At 50.5% G+C, this 27,629-nt stretch overlaps 1 protein-coding gene and 1 pseudogene across 3 annotated transcripts in view; one reads left to right on the top strand and one right to left on the bottom strand.

The window, feature by feature from the left end:
- Positions 1-27,629, top strand: part of GPR107 (G protein-coupled receptor 107) — a 76,514-nt gene that overhangs the window by 32,185 nt on the left and 16,700 nt on the right. For all 3 annotated transcript variants that reach the window (XM_044264684.1, XM_044264683.1, XM_044264685.1), the window contains 7 exons: positions 1,121-1,231; positions 1,557-1,690; positions 6,943-7,018; positions 8,251-8,324; positions 8,740-8,857; positions 10,970-11,100; positions 13,494-13,537. In XM_044264684.1, the coding sequence (XP_044120619.1) occupies positions 1,121-1,231; positions 1,557-1,690; positions 6,943-7,018; positions 8,251-8,324; positions 8,740-8,857; positions 10,970-11,100; positions 13,494-13,537 (688 nt within the window). The remainder of the gene's footprint in view (positions 1-1,120; positions 1,232-1,556; positions 1,691-6,942; positions 7,019-8,250; positions 8,325-8,739; positions 8,858-10,969; positions 11,101-13,493; positions 13,538-27,629) is intronic.
- LOC122916802 lies at positions 17,112-27,570 on the bottom strand (annotated as a pseudogene).

The raw sequence follows: 27,629 nt of genomic DNA, 5'->3' as shown, positions 1-27,629 counted from the left end.
CTGAGCCACCCAGGCACCCCTTCCCTCTCCATTTTAACTGGGTGCTGTAGTATGCGTGCAGAAGAGCACATAGTATTTATATCAAGTACAAATGATTATAAATAATAACTTTGTAACCATCATGGAGACCAAAAATAGAATAGTGTCAGCACCCCAGAGACCCTGTGTGACCCTCACATCCCTACCCAGCTGTTAAGAAAAGCACCATTCCCATCAGTTCCTGGCTTCTCTTTACAGTTTATCATGTATGTAAGCAGCACATTTTAGGCTTCTACCAAAATGCTCCATAGAGTTGACCAAGGAGTTGTATTCTGTGATCTTATATATAAAATGTCTAGACTTATATTAAACTTCATTTGTACCCATGAAACATGTGAGAAACAAGAAAGTGTGCCCATGTAGAAAACGTAGCCTCTCTCTTGCCTGAAATCACAGGAGTCAGTTTTAATGAGGGAATATTTGTCCTTTACCTTTTCAAGTAGCAGAGGAGCCTCCTTTTTTCCAGGAGTATTTTTTACCTAAAGAGCAAAAGAGTATGTTGACTTGGCAATAAGTTACCTGCTTCATAGGTTATCTCTGCCGTCCTCAGCAGGAGCCACCGCGGGTAGGGGATTCTGGGTCAAAATGAGGTTGTAGAACCTCAGTGGTGGGTATGGAGGTGTTCCCTGAGCGGTTCTGACCCCTTTTCCTGCTACCTTGAAAATTATTGTAACAAAATATTGAGATGGAATCACAGAATGAGAAAACATCTGTTTATTTTACTTTGGATTTTTTTTTTTAAAGATTTTACTTATTTAATAGAGAGAGACAGCGAGCGAGCCAGCATGAGCAGGGGGAGGGGAGAGGCATGGGAGAGGGAGAAGCAGGCGCCCCGCTGACCAGAGAACCCAATACAGGGCTTGATCCCAGGACTCAAGGATCCTGACCTGAGCCAGAGGCAGGTGCATAACTGACTGAGCCACCCACATGCCCCAAAAACATCCGTTTCTGCTCTGGGAGAATCCGATAAGAAATTAAGAAATCTGTATTTTTTTCTGTCCATAACATTCATCATCTCTAAGATTTAAGCATTTAGCTGAGGACTTGGGTACTCTTCAATTTTTGTCTTCTTCACTTTCAGTTTTTCTTTAACATCAGCACCAATGACCAAGAAGGCCTCTACAGTCTTTATTTCCATAAATGCTCTGGGAACGAAGTGCGGTCTGGCGACAAGTTTTCCTTCAGTCTTGATGTGAGTACTGTACGGAAGGTGTTCCATGTGGATTTTGTCAGCCCTGTAAAATGTGAGACACATGATTTCATTGTAAGAGTAGGTTTTAACAGCACTTAAACAGAGTAGGAGAAAAATGTGGCCAGAATCCCATCTCTGCAGAGGATTCACAAACAAAAAAATACAAAGCAACGTGGGATGTTTTTACACTTGAACCTGTGCGTTAGGAATGTGGTTGTTACCTGCTGGTGCTTCCTTAGCCAAGTGAAGCAGCTTTGGTGACAAATTGCAGACTATGGGGTGATCTGTTCCTGAAAAGTAAACATTAATTTCATGTCTGTTTCAGATTGAGATCACAGAGAAGAACCCTGACAGCTACCTCTCCGCAGGAGAGATCCCCCTCCCTAAATTATACATATCTATGGCCTTTTTCTTTTTCCTTTCTGGGACCATCTGGATTCACATCCTTCGAAAACGAAGGTGAGTTGTGACTTCCTCGAGCCATCCGGCGTAGAGTGTGTTCAAAGGTGCATAATTTCACCTTCTGCTGGCTTCTTAGCCTCAGAGGGATTGGCCCCGGCAACCTTGTCCTCTTCAACGGGCGTCTTCCCTATAACAGGGAGACTGTGCGAGCCTTGCCGTGTGGGGAGCCTTTGCACGCCCTGGTGTTTGTTTACTTCCCTTTGCTTTGTTTAAAACGAAGATCCAAATATTTTAATAATAGACAGACAAAACAAAACGTATTAGCAAGTGTTTCCATGGTGACGGTGTTAGGGTCCAGGACTCAGAGTGAGCTCGTTGATCCCATTCGGGGGCTGTTTGTTCAGGAGAAGAGGTTAGCAACAGTGGCCCACTGCCTGTCGAGAGCAGGGCATTGCTGCTCGGTGCTGTGTCTGTTCAGAGCCTGACGGGGAAGAAGTGTTGGCTTCCAGAAGCTTGTTACTGGAGAGAACTCACTCCAAGCCCACCTGCCTGGCTCTTGGCCTCTCTTCTGAAACCTGAAGGCTTTACTTGCCTATACTCAGTTCTTAAAGGGAGCACCTGCATGTGCGGTGGCGGGGCACGGGGTCCCGAGTGTTTAAATCTGTCTCCTTCCAACCAGGAATAGAATTAAATTAGAATAAAATACTAATTTTCAGTTAGAGAATAGTGTGAAGTACTTGTTATAAGGCCCATAAACTAAGTTAAATGATGGTGTGGGACTATGGGATCATAATGTGGATTAATTTAAAGTCATAAAATAGGCACCCAGATTGTTCTTTCTGTGGAGCGTTGGGCAAAAATTGAGACCTCTCTAGTCCCCGGTGGCCTAACTGTCGTGTGGAGGACGCGCCCAGCTGGAGTGGGGAGCTCTGGCCTGGACAGCGCTGGTTCTTACTTGGCATGAGATTTGTTCCGCTCACCAGATGGGAAGAGCTACTTGTTTACTTGTGAAGAACCCTGCACGGTCATGGTTGGACTAGGCAGTCAGGCAGCCTTTAATAAGAAAAGAAGACTCTTACCAATTCAGGCTATAAAAAGGTTTTTAAATAAAGTTTTGCTTCTGCCTTTATTAGAAAAGTAAGAAGTGGGAGCCCAAGGCCCAATTTCAAGTGTAAACATGGACTACTCCCACCTGCGTGACTCCCTTCACTCCCTGAGCCACAAAACTGGGACAGGGTCATTGCCCCACTTTCCTCTAAGGGTCTTGGAGCCTTAGGTGTGTTACGTGATTGTCCCTGAAATACTGTGTTCTGGAGGCCTTTGCAGATCAGGGTGCTATGCAAAAGACAGTTGACCAGGCAGGTGTTCAGCAGTATTTTCGTTCCCTGTATTTAGTGATATAACAGTCACTATCACTGGTTCACTTACGTAAAATTGTGGGAAGTTTTAACTCCGTGGTTAAATGAGGCCGACCTACTTTGTGCAGCCCGTGTTAGCTTCTTGCTGAAGGGCAGTAGACACAAGCGGGGTGTGTAATGTAAGCCTTCCGCCCCGTCCCGTGTGTTTCCCGGAGACCTACAGGCCGTGCTGTTGGGTTGGAAATTTGAGTCCCGTAAAGGATGTGACTTTACGTGACTCCAAGGCTTCGTGCATTTCAGAGGCTCACAGGCCCCTATTGCTGGAAGGACCTGGGAGAGCTTTGCCTCGTCTTCTGGAGGTCTTGAGAGGGGAAAAGAGAGACACGGTGGGCGACAGCTGCCACAGCTGTGAGCGGCGCCCACGTCTACTTGCCGCGCATTAAGCAGCTTCTCTCGGCTCTCTGGGTGCTGCCCTGGGCCCCCGAGCGTGGGAAGGGGAAGACGGCCGATCGCTTTTCGGTGCCCACTCCTTGCCCCATCAGGCCCCTGATGCCGGTAGTTTCCACTCACCATCCAGCTGCCCCTTGAGGCAGCCGCTGCCCCATTTTCAGGAGAGGTTAGCGAGGCTTAGAAGGGTTAAGGTGGCCAGTGTAGAACCTGTATTCGCGCCGAGCTGCTGTGGCTGCGGAGCATGTGTTCCCCCAAACATCACTGCCCTGTGGCTGATGTCTCAGCCAGGGCTGCCACCGAGGGTGCCGGGGCGCGGGAGCGAGCGCCGGGCTCGGCAGTGTGCGCTTCTGCACTCTGGGTACCCAGGGTTCTCAGTGCTGTTCGGGAGGGACAGGCTCCTCTGGCCTTGACTTCCTTCTTGACCTTCCAGTAGGTAGGCCTCAGACAGGAAAGTACCAGGGAGGAAATCAGCCCGGAAAGGGAGTTGCGTCAGTTGGTGACACGCCCGCCTTATCATGCGCGCAGGGCCCCTCTTCTTCATTTCCCCTCCATTTCCCACCCCTCGCTCATGCTTCTCGCGGCTGCTCACACGCAGGTAATGGGTGGTGTTGGGCATGCGCGTGTTCTGATAAATAGCTCGTGTTTATTGATAGTGCCTGTGTTTTTAACTTCTATAAACCATACTATCTACGGATACTGTTTTCGTTTTTCATGCAGTAGTATCTTTCTTAAGACCTAATTACATTGCCGTGTGTCCGTCCAGTTCATTAACTTCTAGCTACTCCACAGTGTGTATCCCCACATTCTACTTATCCCTCCCTTTTGTGAGGCTTGGCCTCCATACCCTGGCTCCCCCAAACAGTGCGGCCATGACCTCCCACCCCTACCCTGGCCTGGTCCCAGTATGGCTCTCTCGGGGGTACACTCCCAGAAGAAAGTGCCCTGGGTATGGGGTAAATTCTTACTTAATTTCTTGAATGCCGCCGGGTCACTCTGCTAGTTTAGCCCATGGGGCAGCAGGGCTCTTGTCTCCCTGTGTACCAACACTGACATCTTTTTTTTTTTTTATTTAATTTAATTTAATTTAATTTTTTATTTAACTTTATTTCTTTTAAAAATTTCCTTTATTTATTTGAGAGAAAGAGCGTGTGCACAAGCAGGGCAATGGGCAGACCCCCCCCCCACTGACTGTGGAGCCTGACGCGGGGCTTAGCCTCTAGACCCCGAAATCGTGACCTGACTCAAAGTCAGACGCTTAACCGACTGAGCCACCCAGGTGTCCCTAAAGCGGGTTTTAAATAAGTGAGGGCTCCAGCCAAATATAATGTCAGAGTTTTACGTAGAAATTCCAGAGGCTGAGCAGGCCCAATACTTTGCCTAAAATAAAATCTTACTATTTGATGGTGCAAAATATCACTTTTTAAATTGAGCCTCCTGGGGGGCCTGGGTGGCTCAGTGGGCTAAGCGTCTGCCTTTGGCTCAGGTCACGATCCCGGGGTCCTGGGATTCAGCCCCGGGCATTGGTCTCCCTGCTCAGTGGGGAACCTGTTCGCCCTCTCCCTCTGCTGCTTCCTCCCTCCCCTGCTAATGCCTGCTCTTTCTCTGTCAAATAAATAAATAAAATCTTTTTTTTTTTTCCAATTTATTTATTTTCAGAAAAACAGTATTCATTATTTTTTCACCACACCCAGTGCTCCATGCAAGCTGTGCCCTCTATAATACCCACCACCTGGTACCCCAACCTCCCACCCCCAACACTGACATCTTATTTTTGGCCAGTCTGATGGGTATAAACTTGTACTTCATTTTATTTTTCATTTTCCTAAATACCAATGATATGAAATATCTTTCTAAGGACTTGCTGACCCTTTGGGTTCCCCCTTCTTTTTATTTATTTATTTATTTATTTTATAGACAAGAGATCACAAGTAGAGAGGCAGTCAGAGAGAGAGAGAAGCAGGCTCCCCGCTGAGCAGAGAGCCTGATGAGGGGATTGATCCCAGGACCCCGAGATCATGACCTGAGCCGAAGACAGAGGCTTAACCCACTGAGCCACCCAGGCGCCCCTTGGGCTCCCCTTCTTGTGACCGTTGTTAGGCTTTGCATATTTTTCTGTTGGGTTTTCTGTCATTTTCTGGTTGCTTCACAGGAGTTTCTTGAATATTTTGGATATCAGTCCTTTGTCTGACTTAGACATTGCCAATTTCTTCTCCCAGTCTGATAAACTTGTCTGGGGTATTCATTGTTGCATGAAAGTCTTTAATATTAATGGAGTTAGAGCTCTCTAATTATAATCTTTTGGGCCGTGGGTCTTGGAAGAAGCCTTTCCCTACTCCAGGATCACAGAAGGTGTGTTCTGTTTAGCACTGGAATCCTTCTGGAGTGCTCTGCTATGGAACTGTGGAGTGGGGAGCCAGCGGTGTGTGTACGTACGCACGCTGTTCTGAGCTGATTTTCCCTGCGCCGGTTTTTAAATAGTCCTCCCCGTTCCTCCTTATTTGCTGCCCCCGTATCGCTCCTATGTCAAGCCTCCATGTTTCAAGCTTTCTGTTCTATGTCAAGCTTTCTGTTTTGTTGGCTTACTTGTCTGATGCTATACCCGTTCCACATGTTTGCCTGCTGTGGCTTTGCAGAACGTCTTGATATCTGAGAGTGTGAGTTTCCTCTGTGGCTCTAAGGCAAGTTTTATGTACTTTAAGAGTTTGACATTTGTCTCCCAAATGGTTTGGTGTCCTAGGACATTAGTCCCAGGGTGAGGAGGCAGCCCAAAGGTGGACGGGTGTCTGTGTAGGCACGGTGGTGGGAGCCGACACTTTCCCCTGCTGGCCTGGTGTGTCTGGCGGGCCTCGGTCCTGCATGCCACCTGGCTCCTCCTGCCCCACTCTGGGCCACCGCTCGCCCCCACAGCCAAGTTTGGGCACCTTCTGCTCCCCCAGGGGCTTCTTGCCAGTTTTGTAGATCCCGCCGCCTCATGCTTGACTCTGGGGCCTTTCCAGGGTGGTTTCTGGGCACAAAGCTGGCAAGCTGCACGGGTTCCCATCTTATCAGGAGCTGGAACTCGTCCTGTCTGGCTTCAGTGCCTAACACTACTCCAGTCACAACACAGACTGCACGAGAGGGGACTCTGGGGCTTTGTCGGGGCTGTTTCTTTTGGCGGAAATGAGGTCTCCAAAGGGCTTCATGGGTGTGGTTTGCTTAGATAATATTTAGTGCCTCCTTATAAATGCATCTGATGCCCCGCCGGAGCTTTAGCCATCCTTTGGAGGGTGGGAGAATGGAATATTGGTTTTGTTTTTTTTGTTTTGTTTTGTTTTTAAAGATTTTATTCATTTATTTGAGAGAGAGGGGAGGAGCATGGAGGGAGAGAGTAGAGAGCCTGATGAGGGGCTCAATCCCAGGACCCTGAGATCATGACCTGCGCCGAAGGCAGATGCTTAACTGACTGAGCCACCCAGGCGCCCCTGGGATATTCCTTTAATTCTTTTCTCTCCATTTTTATAGGAATGACGTATTTAAAATTCACTGGTTGATGGCGGCCCTTCCTTTCACGAAGTCTCTTTCCTTGGTGTTCCACGCGGTATGTATTCACGTTTCGGGTCATTTACGAAATGAGGTACGGTGTCTCTACAGTCAGGAAAAACGAAGTGGAAGGAAGGGGAGCTAGGTCAGTGGGAAATAAGATGAGGGTAGACCTTCTCTCATGAGGCATTTGGTGTGGGAGAGGCTGTCACAGGGATAAATCCTGACACCCTCAGTGACCTGAGCCCGGAGACCGCTTCCAACACACGCACATAGCCAGAGATTTCCTAGAACCTTCCTGTTTTTGTTCCTTTTTGTTTGTTTGTCTTTTCTCAAGATTAGAGTGCCACCTGCCACATTGTTTCTGTGGCTTGATTTTTCTCCTTCCCCGTGTGCCCATTTGATATGAAGCTTGGTGTGAGCATACTTAACTTGAGGGAACAGTGATGCTCTACACCTGGAGGCGTGTGAGTTGCACTTGCACTTGGAATAGTTGGTCTGGCTGCGGAGTGAAGTGCACCTGCCCGCGGGAGGAAGGTCACAGCTGCCCAGTGGCACCTGACAGCTGCACTTGGGAGGGTGACAGTCTCCAGACACACGCTGTCCTGCCCTTCAGAGTGTTGGCATCAGAGGCGTACTGATGTGTGCGGTACAGTCTCTGGAAATGACAGTTACTTGGATAATTTCCCATTTGGATCTAAGTGAAAAGAATCTTTCTGGAACTTGGTTGGTAATGAATGACAAGACCCTTGAGTCACTTCAGTGTCTAGATAGCTATTCGTGACAGGATGAAAGTTCTACGAAGACATTGATGCTGGCGTTCGTGAGTTGTGCCAGGAAGCATTGCAAGTGCACAACTGAAACTGGCCTCTTCAATTAAAATATGCTGGTGGCTTTAAGTAGCTCGAAATGCACAGAGTTTTTTCAAAGAGACAAAACAACAGCACAGGGCAAACTGCGTGACTCCACCTGGATTTTTTTTTTTTTTTTTGCTGGTGGGAGCCCCATCGGGATTCGATCCCAGGACCCTGGGATCATGACCTGAGCTGAAGGCAGACGCTTCACTGGCTGAGCCCCCCAGGCATCCTGGTCCTTGGGGATTTTAAAGAAAATAACAGGCAGCTCTCTGCCGGCTGGATTGTGAATTGACAAGTGAGGTATTAGCGGCTGGGGTGAGGGGGGACACCCCCCACCACATGGTGAGGTGCTGTGGTGGCACATGCTCTGCTTCCCTGTGTGTGAAGGCGTGTGGGAGCTGGGCCTCTCTGAAATGCGGCCGTTCCGTTGCAGATCGACTACCACTACATCTCGTCCCAGGGCTTTCCCATCGAGGGTTGGGCTGTCGTGTACTACATCACTCACCTGTAAGTACACAGAGCGACCCGAGACGTGCTCATCCCACAAAGCAACGTGCAGAAGAAGTTGGGGAGGCCACGGTGGGGAGGGACCCCCCCCCTCACAATGAATAGTCGCTGCCTGCCCGTGACAGCCTGTCCGGGTTCCTGCCACGCCGGAGCCGTGTGGCACACAGGTAGCTGTCCAGACCTGAGAACTCGGGCCTGCTGGCTCGGGAGGGGGCTGCGTCCAGGGGGCGAGGTAGCTGCTCGGGGGTGGGGGGGCGTGGCGAACCCGTTTGTGTGCTGCTTCACTTAAGAGGCGTTTCCTAAATTTGGCCCCTTGTCTTGCCCAAGAAGCCCATGAAGTCATGAAGGAGCTGAGCAGTGGAACTTGCGGAGAGTCTGAAGAGGCCAGTGGTGTCTGAAACTTTTTCTTTTGCAGCTTGAAAGGGGCCCTCCTGTTCATCACCATCGCACTCATCGGCACGGGCTGGGCTTTCATTAAGCACATCCTTTCCGATAAAGACAAAAAGATCTTCATGATCGTCATCCCACTGCAGGTAAGGGACCCTGATCCTGCGCATCCTGGTTGTGTCCTGGCACTTCACAGGACTCAGCTCTGGTTCTGTTCAGAGGGAGGCGGCTCGCCCAGAAACCCCGGCTCATCCTGCTGGGTTCCCTTTCTGGATTCTGGCACACCTAGGCCTCGGTCACGGCCCTGAGAGCTATCTGCCGTCACTCATGTGGCAAACGGCTTATGGATGCCCACACTTGAGGAGAGATCTGCTGGAAAGTCAGGACACCTAACGGCTTGCCTTCGTGCCTCTGGCTGCCCTCTAGCCGAGCTCAGCTGTATAGTGTTTTAATTAACAAGTTATTGTAAAACTGTGAATGACACCAGTGAGTTCTCACAAGGTGGGATGTTAAGTAGACATCAGGGCAACTATTATTAAACCCTTCCTGGTTTGGGACCCTCGGCCAAGGCCAGCCTTGCTGGTTGTGAGCTGCTCGGGAGAGGAACCTGGGGAGAGGCAGAGATTGGGCGTAAAGAACTCAGTACACAGAGAGGGCCCAGCAGGCATGCCTGACTGCTCTGTTCAGCCAAAGAGCGTGTGTTTGATAAAGTTGTTCTCCTCGTCTGCTCTCGTTTGGGAGCCCAGTGTGGGTGTGGCAAGGGGAGGAAGGAAGGGACAATCCCCTGGCACACAAGTTAGCCTGCTCCGGTGATGGGCGGTCTGGCAGTGTTCGCAGCAAAGCCACCTTCCCGTTAATGACAGAGGGATTCGTGTCAAAACCCAGTGAGTGGTACAGACCGGTGGCTGTAGGTTTCCCAGGAATGGCCCACATGTGAGCGATCTAGAAGCCTTCTTGGTCTAGACCGGCCTTGCCTCGATGTTTAAGGAGAGAAATGTGGCAGGCAAAAAATCAGTAGCGGGGACGCGTGGTGCTGCCGGTGAGTGAGCAGTGATGCTGAGGAGCCGTCCGAGTCCCCGCGGCCGCAGTGCCGGCCACACTGAGTTCTGCAGCCTGCCAGCGCCTCCCAGCTCCGAAGGTTGGGCCTGGGTCCTCCTCTCACCGTGTCGCACCGCTCCCGGTCGCCCTGTCCCCCCAGAGGGGCTACTGTCCCTCCAGGCAGACCTTCCTTCCCCACCCAGACTGGGATGCGATGGGGCACACCCGGAGGGGGCTGACTGCGAGGCTCCATGGCAGGCAGCTCCGAGGAAATGGGACGTTGAAACCATCAAAAACGAGGAAGTCGTGCATCGATAAGCACAGGGACTAGTCTGGGAAGGCCTTGACTATCAGCCTGGAGACGGAAACTCCTTCTTCGTGGTCATGGGGAGCCAGTGCACGCTTCTGAGCGAGAAGAGATTGATGTACAGATGTGCGCCCAGACTTCCAAGAACGTTTCTGGCACTGCGAGAACACCGTCAGACAGCTCGGGCTGGCTCCGAGGGGCAGGGCCTGAGGCATCTGGGCATCGTGGCTGACTGCGGGGGAGCAGTGCCTGCCATTCTGCACCTGAGTGGCTCTGCTCAGGCCTCAGAGCCCAAAAAGCAAAGCAGAGTGTCCTGATGATCTGTGCTGTGTCACAGATCACCCCAAATGCAGTGACAGAGAGCAACAATAACCACATATTGTCTCACATTCTGTGTGGGTCAGGAGTTGTGGAAGGGCTGCACTGGGCAGGTCCAACGTGGGGGCCTCCTGCGGTCCGACAGTGGCTGGGGCTTCCTCGAAGTCTTTGCTTACCTCTGTCCCCGGGGCCGGGAAACGCTGGGGCTCCTCAGCCAAATCTCTTTCCCGGCCTGGTCTCTCCACCGTAGCTGGCTCGGGGTAGCCAGACTTTTACAAGAGGGTTCAGGGCTCCAAAGGTGTGTGTTGCCAGTGAGCCGGCCGGCCAGAGGTGGTGTCCTTTGTATGACCGACCTTGGACATCACACAGCCTCACTGCCACCTAACTGTTGCTCAGGGCAGTCACAGGTCAGGAGGAGGACACAGAGACACTCCCTGAGGGGAGAGCACAGTTCTCCGAAAAGCACGTGGCACTGGAGAGAATGCTGTGACCGTGGTTGGGGACCTGCAGGCCCAAGGGGCCACCTTCCCCCGGGACTGCTGTTGTGGGGATCTGCCCTTGCTTTAGGGCTTCAGCCACTTCTTGTGTCCTGTAGGTTCTGGCGAACGTGGCCTACATCATCATAGAGTCCACTGAGGAGGGGACTACGGAGTATGGCTTGTGGAAGGATTCTCTGTTTCTGGTCGACCTGCTGTGCTGTGGAGCCATCCTCTTCCCGGTGGTGTGGTGAGTCCCCGCAGGGAGGGAGGCCGCGGTGCACACCGGGGCTTGTGTGCCGAACAAGACCAGGCTGCTGACTCAGCCTTTCCCAGTCTGGTCCGAGTCCCGCAGGGCATCTGCCGGACACATGCAGCTTCCTGGCTCCCCAGCGGACGGGGGTCCGTCTCCAGCAGGAGCCTGGGGTTGGCGTCTGCATCCAGTTCCGCAGTGTGTTCCAGCAGAGCGGATCTGGCGCCTTGGCTTTGAACACAAATGAGACAATAGAGAAGGGTCTGGAAAAGAGAGCTCGACAGCAGCATAACCTAGCAGCATGATTTAGAGGGAAGGGAATTGAAATCCCATAAACAGCCTTTTCTTGCCGGGTTAGACGCAGAGTGCGGGAGTGCATGAACCTGAACTAGCGAGAGGCCCAGCGCATCACCACGTAGGTGTCCCCAGCACGGCAGCCGGAGGTGCACACGCCGTGCTCCAGTTCTGTAAAGAGGCATTAGCACCCTGTCCGTGGTTGATGAGAGAAAACGTCCTTGTTAAGTCCGATGCCAGGCGAAGGGAATTACTGGTTCTCTAGGAAGCAGTAGAGGGAGAAGGTTCTAGCAACAACGCTACAGTGAACTAGTTCGTGGCTATTTGAGAGCCGTTACTTCTTTTCGAATAAAGTTTTTATTTTTATTTTATTTTTTTTAGGTTTTATTTATTTGACAGAATGAGAACACAGGCAGGGGGAGCAGCAGGCAGGGGGAGAGGGGGAAGCAGGCTTCCGGCTGAGCTAGGAGCTGGGTATGGGGTTCGAACCCAGGACCGTGGGATCATGACCTGAGCCGAAGGCAGACGCTTAACTAACTGAACCACCCAGGTGCCCCCAGAGTAAAGTTTTTAAAAACATATTTACCTGCTTTCTATTAGAAATGATGTGGTCCACGCTGCAGTGGCCTCATGAAGTAAATTCTTATTTTCCCGGATCCTGGGATTTATCTTCTTTCAGTTATTCTGATTATTTAGAACATGGTGCCAGTGGAGTGTAATCCTTATTCCAGCCGATCAGACTAACTCTTGACCCTTATTCTGTCACACATCACACGGGCGCACGTGGCTGTGCAGCAGCTAGTTTCCAGCAGAGACCACGAAGCACGAGCGAGGCTTCCTGAGCGCTCCCGCCGCCCCGCGTCCTTCCGGGTGCAGGCAGCTCAGGCACCTGTAACAGGATGACCAGCGCCGTCTTCAGATAGAGCGCCTGACTGTTCTCGAGCAGAGTCTGATTCCCTTCTCTCCCATCTACTACTCCTATCAGAGAGAAGGACTTGGGGATTTGGGGAAGATTCGGGTGAGCCTCAAGGCTGCGAGTGGCCATTTCCTGCCCCTTGTTCATTTCAGCACCAACGAGCAGGTGCCGCGTGGCAAGGTTCTTGAAGGTGAAGGTTCTGGAAGTTGCTATAAGATGTAAAACTAGGTCTTAGAGGGGACTTAAGGAATAGTATCGAAGGTTCTTTTGAAGCCCTCAGACTCTGCTGGCTTGGGTTTGGGCAAGCTTTGTGCCAGCTGACTCCTGCCCTGCGCCATCCACTTCTCCTGGGTGGGAAGATGACCCAGCGGCGGCAGTGGCGGGAGGGGCGGCTGTTCTTAGGAGAAGAGGCTTGTCATGGTCAGGTAGAGAGTGAGTGGCCTGTGAGGACTTCAGCCCCCATGTAAGACCCACCCTCGCCCTGGGCTGGATCGGCTGGGCTGTTGCCGTCATTTTGGGACAGTCTCTCCCTCGCAGCCTCTGCGCTCTCCCTAGAACTCCAGCCCCTCACAGTATTCGCAGTATTCGTAGGGGAATGTGTGAATGCGGCACCGCTGCTCTAATGAGCGACCCAGCACATCGCAGCAGGAAGACAGACTCCCTGGGGGCCGACACTTTGTCCAGCAGAGTTCTGCATCTCCAGTCAGTGAAATAGGGAGTTTGCGGGAGACCAAGTGCTCCCGAGCTCCTAGACCTAGACTTTAGAAACCAGCCTCTAACCTTGGGGGTGGGGGGTGGGGCACGTTCTCCAGATAGCAGGTGCTGTCCACGGCGGTGTTGCGGAATGGTGTAGTTGTGGGAATGAAAGATTTTAGGTGGAGGGGGAGATTCAAGACGGTTGAAATTATTGTGTTTTGCTTTGTCGTCCCCTCATACCCAGGCCCCTGCCAGACCTTTTTTGGCCATTAGAGGGCATCCTTAGCTCGCAGGCTTGAGCCCCAGACAAGGCAAGGTGTCCCTTAGCAGAGATGATGTTGTTTAGGGAGAGTGCTCTAAAGCCATCTGGGCCAGCCCTTTCCATTGAAAACTGGGGAATTCAAGGCCTTGAGTTACTAGTGCTGGAAACAGAAGAATGCAGATCTGCCAGCTAACCTTTGTTCTCCAAACATTTTATTTTTAGGTCAATCAGGCATTTACAAGAAGCATCAGCGACAGATGGAAAAGGCAAGTTCCCTTGTGCTCTTTGATGCTGCTGGTCCTTCCCCAAAGCTGCATGCCTGGGTACTGCCGGGAGGCGGAGGCGAAGGGCTGCTGTCTCCTGGGAGGCAGGCTGAGGAGCCCCAGGGACTTGGTGAGAGCAGCCAGGGTCGTTTGCTCTACCGGCAGGAGTAAACTTCACAAGGTCCGCTGTGGAGGGAGGCTGGGGGGGTGATTGCTGCTTGATCAGATGATTTATTCCGTTTCCACTAGTGAGCGTGATTTTCACCTTCTCCAGACTGAGTCAGGAGGAGAAAGTCTTGTCTGGGAAGGACCAGATAGCACTTCACTGTGAGAACAGGAGGCCTAATGGATTGGGGATGGCTATGTGTAAAGCATCCCTTCCTGCTGATTTAACACGCTTTCAAAATAGATGTGTCGGGATTCATTTAAGATGAGACCAACGCCAGAGAGAACCTTCGAAATGCTCTGGTCTTTACATGCTGGTGCCTTGATAACCCTTCTATATCTCTTTGGTTTTCTAACCATCCCTCCTAAGAAAAGCCACGGAGAAGATGTTTTGTGCACTTCTGAGCTGATTTGAATAGTGCAGGATGGCATAAAGAGGGGCTTTGGACCACTAGGGACTGAGAAGCAGTGCTTTCTCAGTGCTCGGAGCCGCCGGGGGGTGGGTGCTGACAGCAATGTGCTTCAAGGCACATAATTCATTTGTTGTTGATGAAGTTTTGCTGCTGACCCTTTCTTTAATCATTATAAAAGTAATAGGATTCATTTTAGAAAAATTGGAAATCGGGTAATGGGTACCTGTCTTATTTCACACTTGCCATGTAATTAATACTGCATGATTTTCTGTAAGTTGAACTACACCCGAGTTCAAGGCTTCACGCCAGTGTCTGACGGGATCCCGGGGTTTTTACGTAGAGCACCGCACTCGGGGGTGTCTGCTACTCTTGTGGTTTCGGTCCACAGTCCTTGCTTTTGGAGACTCCTGCCATCCGGCCCTCGTAGCGCTCTGGCTCTGGGCGGCCTGGCACCAGGGGCTCCTGCCTCCCCGGGCCCACCCCTCCCGAGTGGCTGCAGGCCCCACTCAGAATGTGCCAGCCCGTTTTCTTTCCTGTCCTGGGAAGTAGCTCTTTCTTGTTTTTCCCTCTTTTTCTTCAAAAGCACTGGGTTCCCTTCTCCCTCTGGGACAGATTCTTGTCAGTGAGTTTCAGCTTGAACTTCATATAAAGGATTTGCTTTTAGCCTGGTTCAGAGCTCAGAGAGCCCTCCTGCCTTCTTGAAATAGGATAAGGGGAAATCATAAAAGATAAAACAGAAATTAGAATCCTAATAAAGTACCGCAGCACAAACAGAAAAATCCAAAATAAAAAATAAAAACTCACCTTCTGAGAATAACTGTCTGGGAGATATTCTTGTTTTCTTTCTTCTTTTTCTGTGCTTGTCACATAAAAAGGAGCCTTTATTATTATATTTGTCAAAGAATAGGTCGTTCTCTTAGTTTTAACGTATAAGGGGCAGCCAGCTGGCTTGGTTGGCGGGTTCAGTCATTGGAGCATGTGGCTTTTGATCTCAGGGTTGTGGGCTCGAGCCCCATGTTGGATATAGACATTACTCAAAATCTAAAGTTTAAAAAATGTTTTAATATCTTGAGGTAAGACATTTTACTTTCTCATCTTTATACACTTCGGTGTTTCTGGATTCATTTCTCTTACTGCTGGGCTGAAAATGCTTAAAAATCCCAAGAGCATGTCCTCCAGTTGGTGAGTTTTATGGTTGGTTTTCTTCTGGCCTCGCCCTTCCCCTTTGTGGATCCTCTGACCTTCCTCACCAGCTCCATTTCCCTCTTCTCCATCATCCTGATCCCTGTGACGGCCTCTCTGCTTTCTGCAGCCAGCTTTGCAGGGCTTGGGGATGACCATGGTAATGAATCGTCTCTGTGACCATTCATTCTGCAAGTGGCTGATGGCTAGTGGTCGATGCTTAGCCGGCTGAACCAAGATGGGATCGGAATTGTCCCCACGCATCTGTAGTGAAAAGAAACTACGTGAATGCTGTTGTCGTCGTCTGGGGCACACGAGGCAGTTTCTCGCTTTTTCCACCAGGTGACAGCACGCGACCTCTTCAGCGAGAGCAGTGTCAAAACAGGAAGTCACAGGAGCAGACCAGGGCTCTTGCTCACCGTCTGCTGGTTGACATACTGTTAAGAAAGCCCCCATTTCACATCAGCAAATATCACAAACCCTTTGAAAGGGAGTCGGGGCGCCTGGGTGTCTCAGTTGTTGGGTGTCTGCCTTCGGCTCAGGTCATGATCCCAAGCTCCTGGGATCAAGCCCCGCATCGGGCTCCCTGCTCAACGGGAAGCCTGCTTCTCCCTCCCCTACTCCTCCTGCTTGTGTTCCCTCTCACTCACTGGGTCTCAGTCTGTCAAAAAAGTAAATTAAATTAAATTTAAAAAGGAGGACACAGTAGTTAGGGTGCGGGTGTCTTGATCAATGTGCTTTCACTGAATTGATTTAGGCCGTGGCTGCTTATTAGCTGATCTGCAAATGTGTATTTCATTCAGGACTTTGAAAAATGGTTATGCCGATAACTCTTCCAGAGGTGGGGCGGTCACGTCCCCCCTGCAGAGAACTCTCAGGAATAGCATCCCCTGCCCCTCAGCGCAAGCCACCCTGGGGTGTGATGGCAGAGCAGATGGGGTCAGAAGTGAGGCAGGAGCTGGAGCCAGCACACTGCTAAGCGCCCCGCCGCAGGCTCCTCGGTGTTGTGCTTGACCTCGCACCCCCAGCCCGTGCTCCTCAGCGCACCCTTCTGCGATCTAGCCCGCCCCAGAGGCAGCTGGCAAAGTGAAGACCATGGGCAATGATGCCTGCTACTAGATTCGCAAGCATTTTGCTGGTTGACAGCTGATGGTTCCTGATCTTAGGCTCTTTGTGCCTTTGACTCCATGCATGACCTTGACAGTGACTTGGACTTGAGACTCTCCCTGTAAGTGCAGTCCAGGCTCACTTATTGCCAGTGGGGGAAGTGCTGTTTGCAGTGGCTGTCCCTGCATTTGGGGTGGCGGGGTAGCTTTCAGAGCGCTTGTTTGGATGTTTACCTCTTCGTCTCTGGAGTCCTTTTGACTGAACCTGAGGAAAACATTAAGGATGAAGCCACCCAGTGTCCTTCAGCTGCGTCTTTGTCTCCTCTGTCACACGCTGTTGCTTCTCTGAGCTCCTCTGTCATTGAAAGTCACTGTCTCGCTGCGTTCTCTGAACGGAAGCTTCCCGAGTACCGCACAGACACCTGAGCTCGGGTTGCACCGGGTTTCGCCCTCCGACATTGACTGTCACTGGCCTTGAGGGTGGACCTGTTTCCTCCTTACTCCACCGTCATTCCCTCCGAGGACTGGCCGGGGGATAGATGTCCTACATTTGGTTAACAGTTCCTGCCGCTTCTTGTCATTTTTTCCCTGTCATGTTTCTGAGGAAGACTCAGAGGAAGTGTTCTGAGGACTCTGGCTTTTATGTGAGCTTCAGAGGCATTTAAACAAACGGTGACAGGCTCTAGTGGCAGGGTTTGTGGAGGCCTGGCCTCACTGGGAGCGGCTGCCACGTTCTGCAAGTAGCTGCGGCCGTGGGAAGTACTCGTCAGGGTAGCCGTTCCCACAAGGGCCCTCGGGGTCACGCTGTTTTTGTCGCCGGCCACGGTCATCGTTTTTTGCTGTTGACGTTGGCTCTGATGGTACAGGAGCAGTAGTGGGTCAGGCAGCGGCGGCCTGAGCCTGATTCAAGGCAGTAGCACCGAACCGTATCGGTGGCCCTTGCTCGCTGCTCACCAGGGGTGAAAGAGGTTCCTTTCACCTAAGAGTGACGTCGACGAAAGAGTAACAACTACTGTTACTAAATCTCAACCCTTAGACATGTGTCTTTTAACATTCCAAGTGTCATGAAATGGGAAGTATACATGAAGCACTTCTGTCAGGCACTGGAGCGTGATAGTTGTCTTATGGGAACGCACATGTACAGTTGTTGGAGTTGCAGGCTGAACTGGCTGCTTTTCTCTTGGGAAATCATTTTTGTTTGAAAGAATAAAACTTTGGTATGGCTACTCAGACATGAGCTTTTGTCAGACATCTTAAAAATGAATGAAGTAAAAGCAATTCAGGGAAATCAGAAGTATTTGTTGCTGGCGATCTCATTTTCACTTGAAAGCACAAATGTTAATTTAGGAAGACTTATATCCACCACTGAAGGCTTGATAGCTTCCCTGTTCTTAAAAGACATATGTGGGGCACCTGGGTGGCTCAGTGGGTTAAGCCTCTGCCTTCGGCTCAGGTCATGATCCCAGGGTCCTGGGATCGAGTCCCACATCGGGCTCTCTGCTGGGCAGGGAGCCTGCTTCTTCCTCTCTCTCTTTCAGCCTGCCTCTCTGCCTACTTGTGATCTCTGTCTGTCAAATAAATAAATAAAATCTTAAAAAAAAAAAAAAAGACATGTGAGAAGGGGTAATATTAACAACTATGACTTTAAAAAGTATTTTATAATAAAAAGTGTCAGTATTTCAGAGACCTGTGTGACTTGGTCGAACCTGGCCAGTGCATGTGACACAGTCGTGCATGAATAAAAGATCCATTCAAAGTGCAAGATGGACTAGTGGATTTTTTCTTTAAGATTTTTATTTTTTAAAAAAGATGTATTTATTTATTTGAGAGGGAGTGCAGGTACACATGAGAGGGGCCAGGGCAGAGGGGGAGGAACAAGCAGACTCCCCACTGTGCAGGGAGCCCTACGAGGGCCTCCATCTCATGACCCCAAGTTCATTACCTGAGCCGAAATAGAGTCGGATGCTCAACTGACTAAGCCACCCAGGCGCCTCAAGATTTTATTTGTGAGTAATCTCTACACCCAGCGCGGGGCTCGAACTCACAACAAATGACAGGTCATGGACGCTCGTTGATACAGTTTCAGATTCCGCACCTCACTAATCTTTAAGAAGCTACCACCTGTCGGGGCACCTGGGTGGCTCCGTTGTTAAGCATGTGCCTTCAGGGGCGCCTGGGTGGCTCAGTGGGTTAAAGCCTCTGCCTTCAGCTCAGGTCATGATCCCAGGGTCTTGGGATCGAGCCCCACATCGGGCGCTCTGCTCAGCAGGGAGCCTGCTTCCTCCTCTCTCTCTACCTGCTTCTCTGCCTACTTGTGATCTCTGTCTGTCAAATAAATAAATAAAATCTTAAAAAAAAAATTTTTTTTTAAAAACAAAAAAAGCATATGCCTTCAGCTCGGGTCATGATCCCAGGACCCCAGGACTGAGCCCTGCATTGGGCTCTCTCCTCAGGGGGAAGAAGCCTGCTTCTCCCTCTCCCACTCCCCCTCCTTGTGTTCCTTCTCTCGCTGTGCCTCTCTCTGTCAAATAAATAAAATCTTTTTTTTTTTTTTTAAAGATTTTATTTATTTATTTGACAGAGAGAGATCACAAGCAGGCAGAGAGGCAGGCAGAGAGGAGGAAGCAGGCTCCCTGCTGAGCAGAGAGCCCGATGCGGGGCTCAATCCCAGGACCCTGAGAAGACGACCTGAGCCGAAGGCAGCAGCTTAACCCACTGAGCCACCCAGGCGCCCCAAATAAATAAAATCTTAAAAAAAAAAAAAAAAAGAACAACTACCACTTGTCAAGTTTTAATGTCAAAGAAGACTGTTCACAGTTCTCTGAAAAGGCCCCTGTCTGTATAAGGCCATATTTTGTTCACATAGTGCAACCAAAACACACTTTCATGGCACACTGACTACAGAAGCAGATATGAGAATCCAGCTGTATTCTCTTAAGCCAGACATCAAAGAGATTTACAAAAACAAAACAATACCAACCATCTCAAGTTTTTTTTGAATGAGTTTTTTTTTTTTTTTAAGATTTTATTTATTTATTTGACAGAGAGAGGTCACAGTAGGCAGAGAGGCAGGCGGGATTGGGGGAGCAGGCTCCCTGCTGAGCAGAGAGCCGGATGCAGGACTCGATCCCAGGACCCTGAGATCATGACCCAAGCCGAAGGCAGAGGCCCAACCCACTGAGCCACCCAGGCACCCTTGAATGAGTTATTTTCAATTAAAAAAATGTTTATACTAGTAACGGATTTGTTACTTTTAAATTGATTATTAAATACTTTTGAAATTTTCTAATATGATAAATATTGGTAGATTTTACCCACATAAACAAAGTTCTTTGAGGTCCTCAGTAATTTTTAAAAAGTGGAAAGGAATCCTGAGACCAGAAGTTTAAGAACCGTGTGATAGGGATGAGGCTTCTTGAATCTCTCGTGGTCATGACCGCCATGACCGAAAGCCTGCCTGTTTTGTTTTTTTTCCCCTGTGCCTAGAGAGTTTATTTCAGATTTACGTAGCCGGATTCTTGTGACTAAATATTTAGAGTTCATTAGTTCTGGGCATCTCGTGCCAAAAAAGTATGTTTTATTTGGGGGCATTCATGTAAACCTAATGAAAAACCCATTGATGAGAAAGGAAGAAAATTACCCTGGCCTGTTTCTATAAATAGTTTTCTTAAAAGATTTTATTTATTTATTAGAGCGCATGCACAAGTAGGAGAAGGGGGAGGGTGGCAGAGGGAAAGGGAGAAGTAGACTCCCCTCTGAGCAGGGACCCTGACATGGGGCTTGATCCCAGGACCCCTGAAGGCAGATGTTCAACGGGCGGAGGGCGCCCCCACCCCCCACCCCTGGCTCCTGTAAATGATGTTTTCCTGGAATGCGTCTTGCCTCTTTGTGTGTGTGCTGTCTGTGGGCGTTTCGGGGCTTCAGTGGCAAAGTTGAGTCCTTGGAGCAGAGATCATCAGGCCCACAAGGGTGCTCTCTGAGCTTCTAGAGAAAAAGTTCGCCAAATTCTGGCTGTTGTTAGACATTAAAGAGATTCATATCTATAACAGAGTGATACTGACCGCTGACTGCTCACCCCTTACTGAGCGCTTTGAAAACTGTAAGACTTGCATAGATCTAAGAACTTACTGCTTGTAAACGTTTTTGGAACTCCATTTTTGTGTCCAGGACTGTGTTGTCATTTGATTGGGGGCAGTAGCTTTTGCACCATTATCTGCTCTGATATTGTACCTAATTATTCTAATAGGGCCCTGTGCTTTTCTTTCACTAACAAGATAGTCTTTAACATGACTTGCCGTCAGTTTACCAGGAGCGCTCCGGGTTTTACATTTGCACCGGGGCTGATGTTTATAAGCACTGTCTTCCCTGACTCCTTTGATTCAGTTCCTGGCTATAATCTCAGGTTTCTCCAGTCTTTGTTTACATTTTCCCAGGAGAAACTAAGGTGCCCGGGGCCACTGATGCAGTAGGCAGCAAGGATTATTATTACCTGGCCAGACCAGGAAACCCTAGGTCAAAAGCCCTAGGGTGAAGAAGGAGGTGGGGAGGAGGAGGAGCCTCCCAGCCACACATTTTGCTGTGATTTCCCTTCCCGAGCACGAGGGGAGGGCTCCAGGACTGGGTGCCACCTGGGCTGGGATGAGTTCTTCCAGAATTGTTCTGTGCTGTTTTCTGCCCTTCCCTTGAAGATAGCATTGGGATTGCCCACTCTGGAGCAGGGTTTCAGGATAACAGGATGGAAGAGGCAGAAAAAATGAGATGCCCTTTATCTGGTCACTCAAAAAATTTTCATCCTTCCTTTTGGCCCTGGGTGTGGAGCTGGAGCATATATTTATGATCCTCTCCCAACCCTGAAGTCTGAAGCCGTTACCATGAGAGCATCATAAACAGCCCTCTGCTCCAGAAAGGTGGCGTGCTGGCGGGCCAAGAAGGCTTTCTCTCCGGCTGGTGTGATGCAGCGGTTCAGAGGGCTCCCCTGCCAGGGTGCCTGGGTGGCTCAGTGGGTTAAGCCTCTGCCTTCGGCTCAGGTCATGATCTCAGGGTCCTGGGATCGAGCCCCATATCGGGCGCTCTGCTCCGCAGGGAGCCTGCTTTCCCCCTCTCTCTCTGTTTCTCTGCCTACTTATGATTCTCTGTCAAATAAATAAAATCTTTAAAAAAAAAAAATGTTCCCCTGCCATTGGGGTGGGGGCTGTGTGGCATTCTGTCCTACACTCAAGGCCGCCTCATGTCCAGGTGTGGCCAGCTCTCTAGGTCTCACGTTTTCCATCCACGAGTGCGTTAGGGGAAGGGGTGTGTAGGCGCTAGAAACTGGGTGAGATTTTGTGCATGTATGCATTTACGTGGGCAGAGGGTTCATGGCTTTTCGCAAATCTCAAAGGAGTCCGTGACCCCGCAAAGGGTAAAACTATAGCCAAATAGGCTGTTAGGAAGAAGTAAGGTGAAAGAACGAGTATTCGATTAGACTGGCTTACTGCAGTGATTTATCATTTCTTTTAATCACCAAAACCCTGTTTTCATTACTTTCCCCTAGCAGATCACCCAAACTTCCTTTAATGCCGTTAATAAAATCATAGCTTCTGCTCCACATTTCAAAATAATCCACCATTGTTACAGCCTGAATTAATATAGTCCATAACCCAAAGCAGAGAGGCCACTGTGTATATCCCCAGCCTGAGAAGCAGCCACATCATGCACACATTGCCTTTTTTTTTTATTAGACCTTCAAAACATTGGGCCCCTTGCTGTCTTGGGGGGCTACCCGGCAGGCTTGGTTTGCGATGTGAGTGGATGTGCCCTTCCTCGTCTGGGACAGGCTTCTGCCCAGGGGCCTTGGCTTGGATTTGGTTTCTGCAAGTCCTGAGTCACGGTTGAAACCAATGCTTCTCGGTTGATTACCTACCACAGTATTTGGGGAGATGTGGTTCTCTTATGGAGAAGGTGTTGTCTGCTGTTGGCCAGCCTGTGTCAGGATGCAGTGGGACATCTGACTTGCTTCCTCACCCGGCTCATTGCCAACTGCGAGTCTGTGCCATGGACAGGCGGGGAGCGGTATGCTCCTTGGCTCAGCCCAGCCCCAGCCGTGATGTCAGCCTAGGGAGGCTTCCAGAGCCATGAGAGCCGTGGGCTGGCAGGGACGGGAGCAGAGTCAGGTCGGCATGCGTCCTTAGGACCCCACCTCCCACCTGCAAAGGGCCTTTGGTGTTTCTAGAGGAGAAGGGCGACAAGAACAGAAACTCACCAGATGTGATGGTAGAGATCTTACAGTCTTCCCTGTGGCTGTCAGCCAGTCTCTTGGGCCATTTTTACTTCTTTCTTTTTCTTCTTCCTTTATTATTTTTTTAAAAAATTTTATTTATTTATTTGACAGACAGAGACTACATGTAGGCAGAGAGGCAGGCAGAGAGAGAAGAGGAAGCAGGCTCCCTGTTGAACAAAGAGCCCGATGTGGGGCTTGATCCCAGGACCCTGGGATCATGACCTGAGCTGAAAGCAGAGGCTTTAACCCACTGAGCCAGCCAGGCGCCCCTTCTTGTTCCTTTACAGTAACTTTTGCTTACAATAAGGTACATAGTCCTTACCTGTTCAGTTTGGTGAATTTTGACCATTCTTCAATTATTGTTTTATTATTTTTTTACCTTTTTATTTTTTGCTACTTGATGAATAAGGTTATTACTATCTTTATCTGAAATAATCTTCACAGAGAATTGTGGTTTGGTTATTAGCTCTCAGGAGCCCACTCCTGAGCTGGAAGGAAACTTGCCTTCTTCCGAGCTACCTGATCTTCCTCTTGGGCAAGAGCCATTTTGGGACAGTTCCACCTCTTCTTGGATAGGCAGGCCTCCATCCATTGCTCCCTGGAGGGCCCCAAAACTTAATTTCCAGCAGTAGTTCTGGCAAGCCCTGCATCCAGATAGCGGGTGACGGGACCAGGTAGACCATCAACGCTTCTCCCCATTGTATTCATCTCCAGTCACTTCCACTTGGCCTTCCTAGATCTTGTCCATGCCAGACCTGTTGAGGAGCCTGCGGGCCAGCAGCGGGCCGGCACAGTACGCTGCGGCGTAATTTGTCAGGCCAACCTTCCCACCGTACTTTGGGAGTTCATGAGCGTAAGCTGTGCCCAAACCGTCGTATCCTCTGCAGGCATAAGCAGGCTGACACATGATACCTCTGTCGGTTACACGAACCGTCGCCAGTATTTAGGTGTTCTGTACTTTTATCTTTTACCAAGCATTTCCTGGCATAATAATCAGTTTTAGCCTCTCGTTGTCTTCTTAATTTCACTTGGTATCTCTTGAAGGAAGCCTTATTCTTGACAACCTTAACAAACCCTGCTCCGGGAGTGCCTGGGGGGTTCAGTGGGTTAAGCCGCTGCCTTCAGCTCGGTCATGATCTACTTGTGATCTCTCTCTGTCAACTAAATAAAATGTTAAAAACAAACAAACAAACCCATAAACTCTGCTCTGTTTCTCCTTCCCTTTACCTCTGTCATGTTCCATGATCCTGGACCATTTCATTGCTTTTCCCTCCCTCCATTACTCTGAGCTAGTCAGAGGTTAATTTTTCTCCATAAGTCCCCCCCCATTCTTTTAAAATTAATTCTAACTTTGGATAATTGTTTTAAATGTATATTGGAAATATATTTTTTATATTTAAAATATTTAAATATTTAAAATTTTAAAAATATTTAAAATACATATTTTTTAGAAGATTTTATTTATTTGTCTATTAAAGATTTTATTTATTTATTTGGCAGATAGTACAAGTAGGCAGAGAGGCGGGGGCGGGGTGGGAAAGCAGGCTCCCCGCTGAGCAGAGAGCCCCATACAGGACTCGATCGTGAGATCATGACCTGAGCCAAAGGCAGAGTCTTATTTATTTATTGGGAAAGATAGAGAAAATGCAAGTTCACGAGCAGGGGAAGGGGCAGAGGAAAAAGCAGATTCCCCACCGAGCAGGGAGCCCAGTGCCGGGCTCCATCCCTGGATTCCAGGATCATGACTGAGCCAAAGGCAGATGTTTCACTGACTGAGCCACCCAGGAACCCCTGGAAATGTATTTTGATCCACTTTTCACAGGACCCTCAACCATTTGAAAATCAGAGTTTCCTTCTCTACAGAGTTCTTGTCTTTTTCTTTTTTTTTTTTTTTAATTTTACTTATTTATTTGACAGAGAGAGAGCGATCACAAGTAGGCAGATCAAGCGCAGAGAGAAGAAGAAGCAGGCTCCCTGCGGAGCGGAGAGCCCGACTCGGGGCTCGATCCCAGAACCCTGCAAGCACAACCTGAGCCGAAGGCAGGGGCTTAACCCACTGAGCCCCGCAGAGTTCTTGTCTTACGCAGCCGTTCCCCATCCTTGCTCCTCATACCGTCTTCATGAGGTGGGCTGGTGGGATCTCCTTAGTGGGGGCCAGAGGCCACCTGCTGAGCTGGTATCTCCCCAAAATGGATAGTTTCAGGCCAGCGTGGTCTCGGGTCAGCGTGTGGCCTGGCTTCCAGGCCCGTGCTTGACCACAAAAGTGGGGGCAGCTGCTGTGCCACCTGCCCACCGCCCCAACCCCGCCATCAGCAGGGGGAGCTTGAACTTGGAGCTTAAGCAGACTGTAGAACCGCTAAGCTTGACAGTGAGTCAGAGCAACGCTGATGCCAGCCAGGCCTTGCTAGCATCCTTATTTCTGTAATTTTTATGTTTGACTCAAAATTCCCTTTGAAGCATGGCAGGGAGGAAGCAGGAGAAAGGGATTTGGGGTAGGTGGGGATGGTTTTAAGCTTCGGGGCTTTCTTTATACCCAGAGAAGAATTGTTTTGGAAATGTTTCACCCTTGAAGAGACTGTCACGGGCCTTTGCTTCTGTGTGCCTCGTAAATCACCCAGTATTAACTCCTCAAGATGGATTGCTGGCAGCTCCTGGGCACTGCCCGGCATTTTGAGCCGTGGGCTGGCAGGGGATTACAAAGCTATGAATCGCCTTTCTCTTAGTGCAGAGTGTAGGCATTGAGAACGTGGTCTTTAGAGAGCTGTGGACTTGGGTGTTGAGTGCTTGCTTTTCTCCTTAAAAGCTGTGTGACATTGGCTAATCTGCTAAACGTCTCCAGACCTTAGTTCTTCTTCTGTGAGGCAGTGGTCACAGCGGTTGTTCCTTCACGGGGGCTGTTGTGTGGTTTTTACCCCAGATGAAGCATGAGAGGCGCCTGGCACATGGTCCCTCACTCCACCGATGCTGACAACCAGTGTCGTGGTTCAGGACCGTCCAGGCGAGTCCACTGGGGAGGAAGGGGCCATCTGTCTTCTTGCCAGCGCCCTCGTTCCTCCTGGGGGTACAGAGGAAAGGTAAAAGTCTAGGGAAGGGACAGCATCTCCTCTAGCTGGGGTACCTTTGCTCTTGATACTGGTCACAGAGATGGCTGCCTTGGTAATTGTGTGTTTTTAAAGATTTAAATTATTTGTTTATGGGGTGGGGAGCCGCAGAGAGCACAGTAGAGGGAGTGGCAGGCAGAATGGGCAGAGGGAGAATCGGGCGCCCAGCCCAGCAAGGAGCCCGATGTGGGACTTGGTCCCAGGACCCTGGGATCATGACCTGAACCGAAGGCAGACGCTGAACTGACTGAGCCACCAGGCGCCCCTGCCTTGGTAATTATTTGAAACAGCTGGGCACTTCCTGCCACTGTGGGCACTTGTTCTGTTCTCATCAGTAAAAAACAGTTTCCAAAATCCAGAGTCCTGGCCATTTCCTGGGGGGAGAGTGGAGGAGCCCGCAGCAGGAGGTGGGCCTCGCAGGAGCTCCTGGAGCAGGTGCACAACCTCCCCGCCCCCCGCCCCCCGCCCCCTCCTTCCCTGTTTCCTGGGAGCTTCTTCAAAGTCCTTCTGGCTAAGTCCAGTTCTGTAACAGTGACAGCCGGGCATGTGCTCTAGGAGAAGCTCTCAGGGTGATTCTGGTGCTCACCCCGGAAAAACCAGTGCCTTGAAAACATCCTGACCACGAGCAGACCCGTGCCTGAGAGGGACGGGCCAGGCCCAGGCACACGCAGCCACGACAGTGCAGTGACTGGAATGTGGGGCTTCGGGCTCCCGTTCGAGGCATTTTCCTCCCACCAGACTCACTCTTTGACCATATTTGCTGTTTGTGGTGATGGGGTCAGAAATAGCCAGCCCAGACTCGAGGAGCCTCTATTCCCTTGGGAGGCTGGCCTGCCTCGAGCCAGCGAGCAGCAAGCTGGGCAGCGTCCGCCACTCCAGGCACAGCTCTTTTGGAAAAAAGCAGGAGGAGGCCTGGGATCCCGGGCTGCAACGTGCTGCCTTGCTGGCTGCTCCTCGCGTAACACTGGTGAGGCCTCCCCTCCGGGGCTGGATCCCCGCTGCTCCAGGCTGACCGCATCGTGTGCAGATGGCAGCCCCCGCGTCCCCGCTCCGTCCGGTCGTGCTCACTGGAGCCTGGGTTCCTGCCAGGTGTGGCAGCCGCTGCAAGAGTCTGTGGCCCAGTTGGTGTTGGGTCGATGCTATATAACCCTCGTGCGGAAGCAGTAGACATGGGCCGCGTGCTTACTGGGTGCCGTTTGCTTTCCATGCACTGTCTCCTCACCTCTGCCAACAGCCCTTACGGTAGGCGTTGTTATCCTTGTTGGACAGATGAAGAAACTGAGGCTCAGAGAGGTTAAGTGGCTTTTCTGAGGTCACACAGCTGGGAAGCACCAGAGTTGGAACTTGAACCCAAGGTGTTCAAATGTGCAGGGCCTGTGCTGCTACCTACTTGTTTCCAAGCTCAGTACGTGGGCTCCCTCCCTGCCTTCGCAGCCCTGGCTGTGACTGGATCACGCAGGTGGGGGCCTGGCCCCCGGAGCACGGCCAGCGGTATGTCTCATGTGTGACTGGAAGTGACCTCTGTCGGGACTGCTGGGTTTTGCAGATGACACTGAGCTTCACTTACTGGGGCTGCCTGTCGTTGAGGCAGCACCGATGGTCCCCAGGTCTGTTTGTCCGTCCTCACCCGTGTCCTGCGGTGGTGCGGCATCGGCGCTGGGGCGTGGGCGCACAGGCTCATATTTGAGGCACTTCGTGGCCTGCCTCAGTTCAGGATGTCTTACAGCAGCCGGGAAGGTGCGACATGGTAGCCCCCTGGCTCCAGGGAGATGTGAGATGTGGCGCCTTCCATACCCTTCCCCTCCCCCATGGTCTTCACCCTGCAGCGCCCTCACCCCCGTGCCTCCCTCCCCCATCAGCCCTGAATTC

The sequence above is a fragment of the Neovison vison genome, chromosome 9 (assembly GCF_020171115.1).
Source record: "Neovison vison isolate M4711 chromosome 9, ASM_NN_V1, whole genome shotgun sequence".
Lineage (NCBI taxonomy): Eukaryota > Metazoa > Chordata > Mammalia > Carnivora > Mustelidae > Neogale > Neogale vison.
The sequence above is the reverse complement of the archived record's forward strand: the minus strand, read 5'-3'. Positions and strand labels throughout refer to the sequence as shown.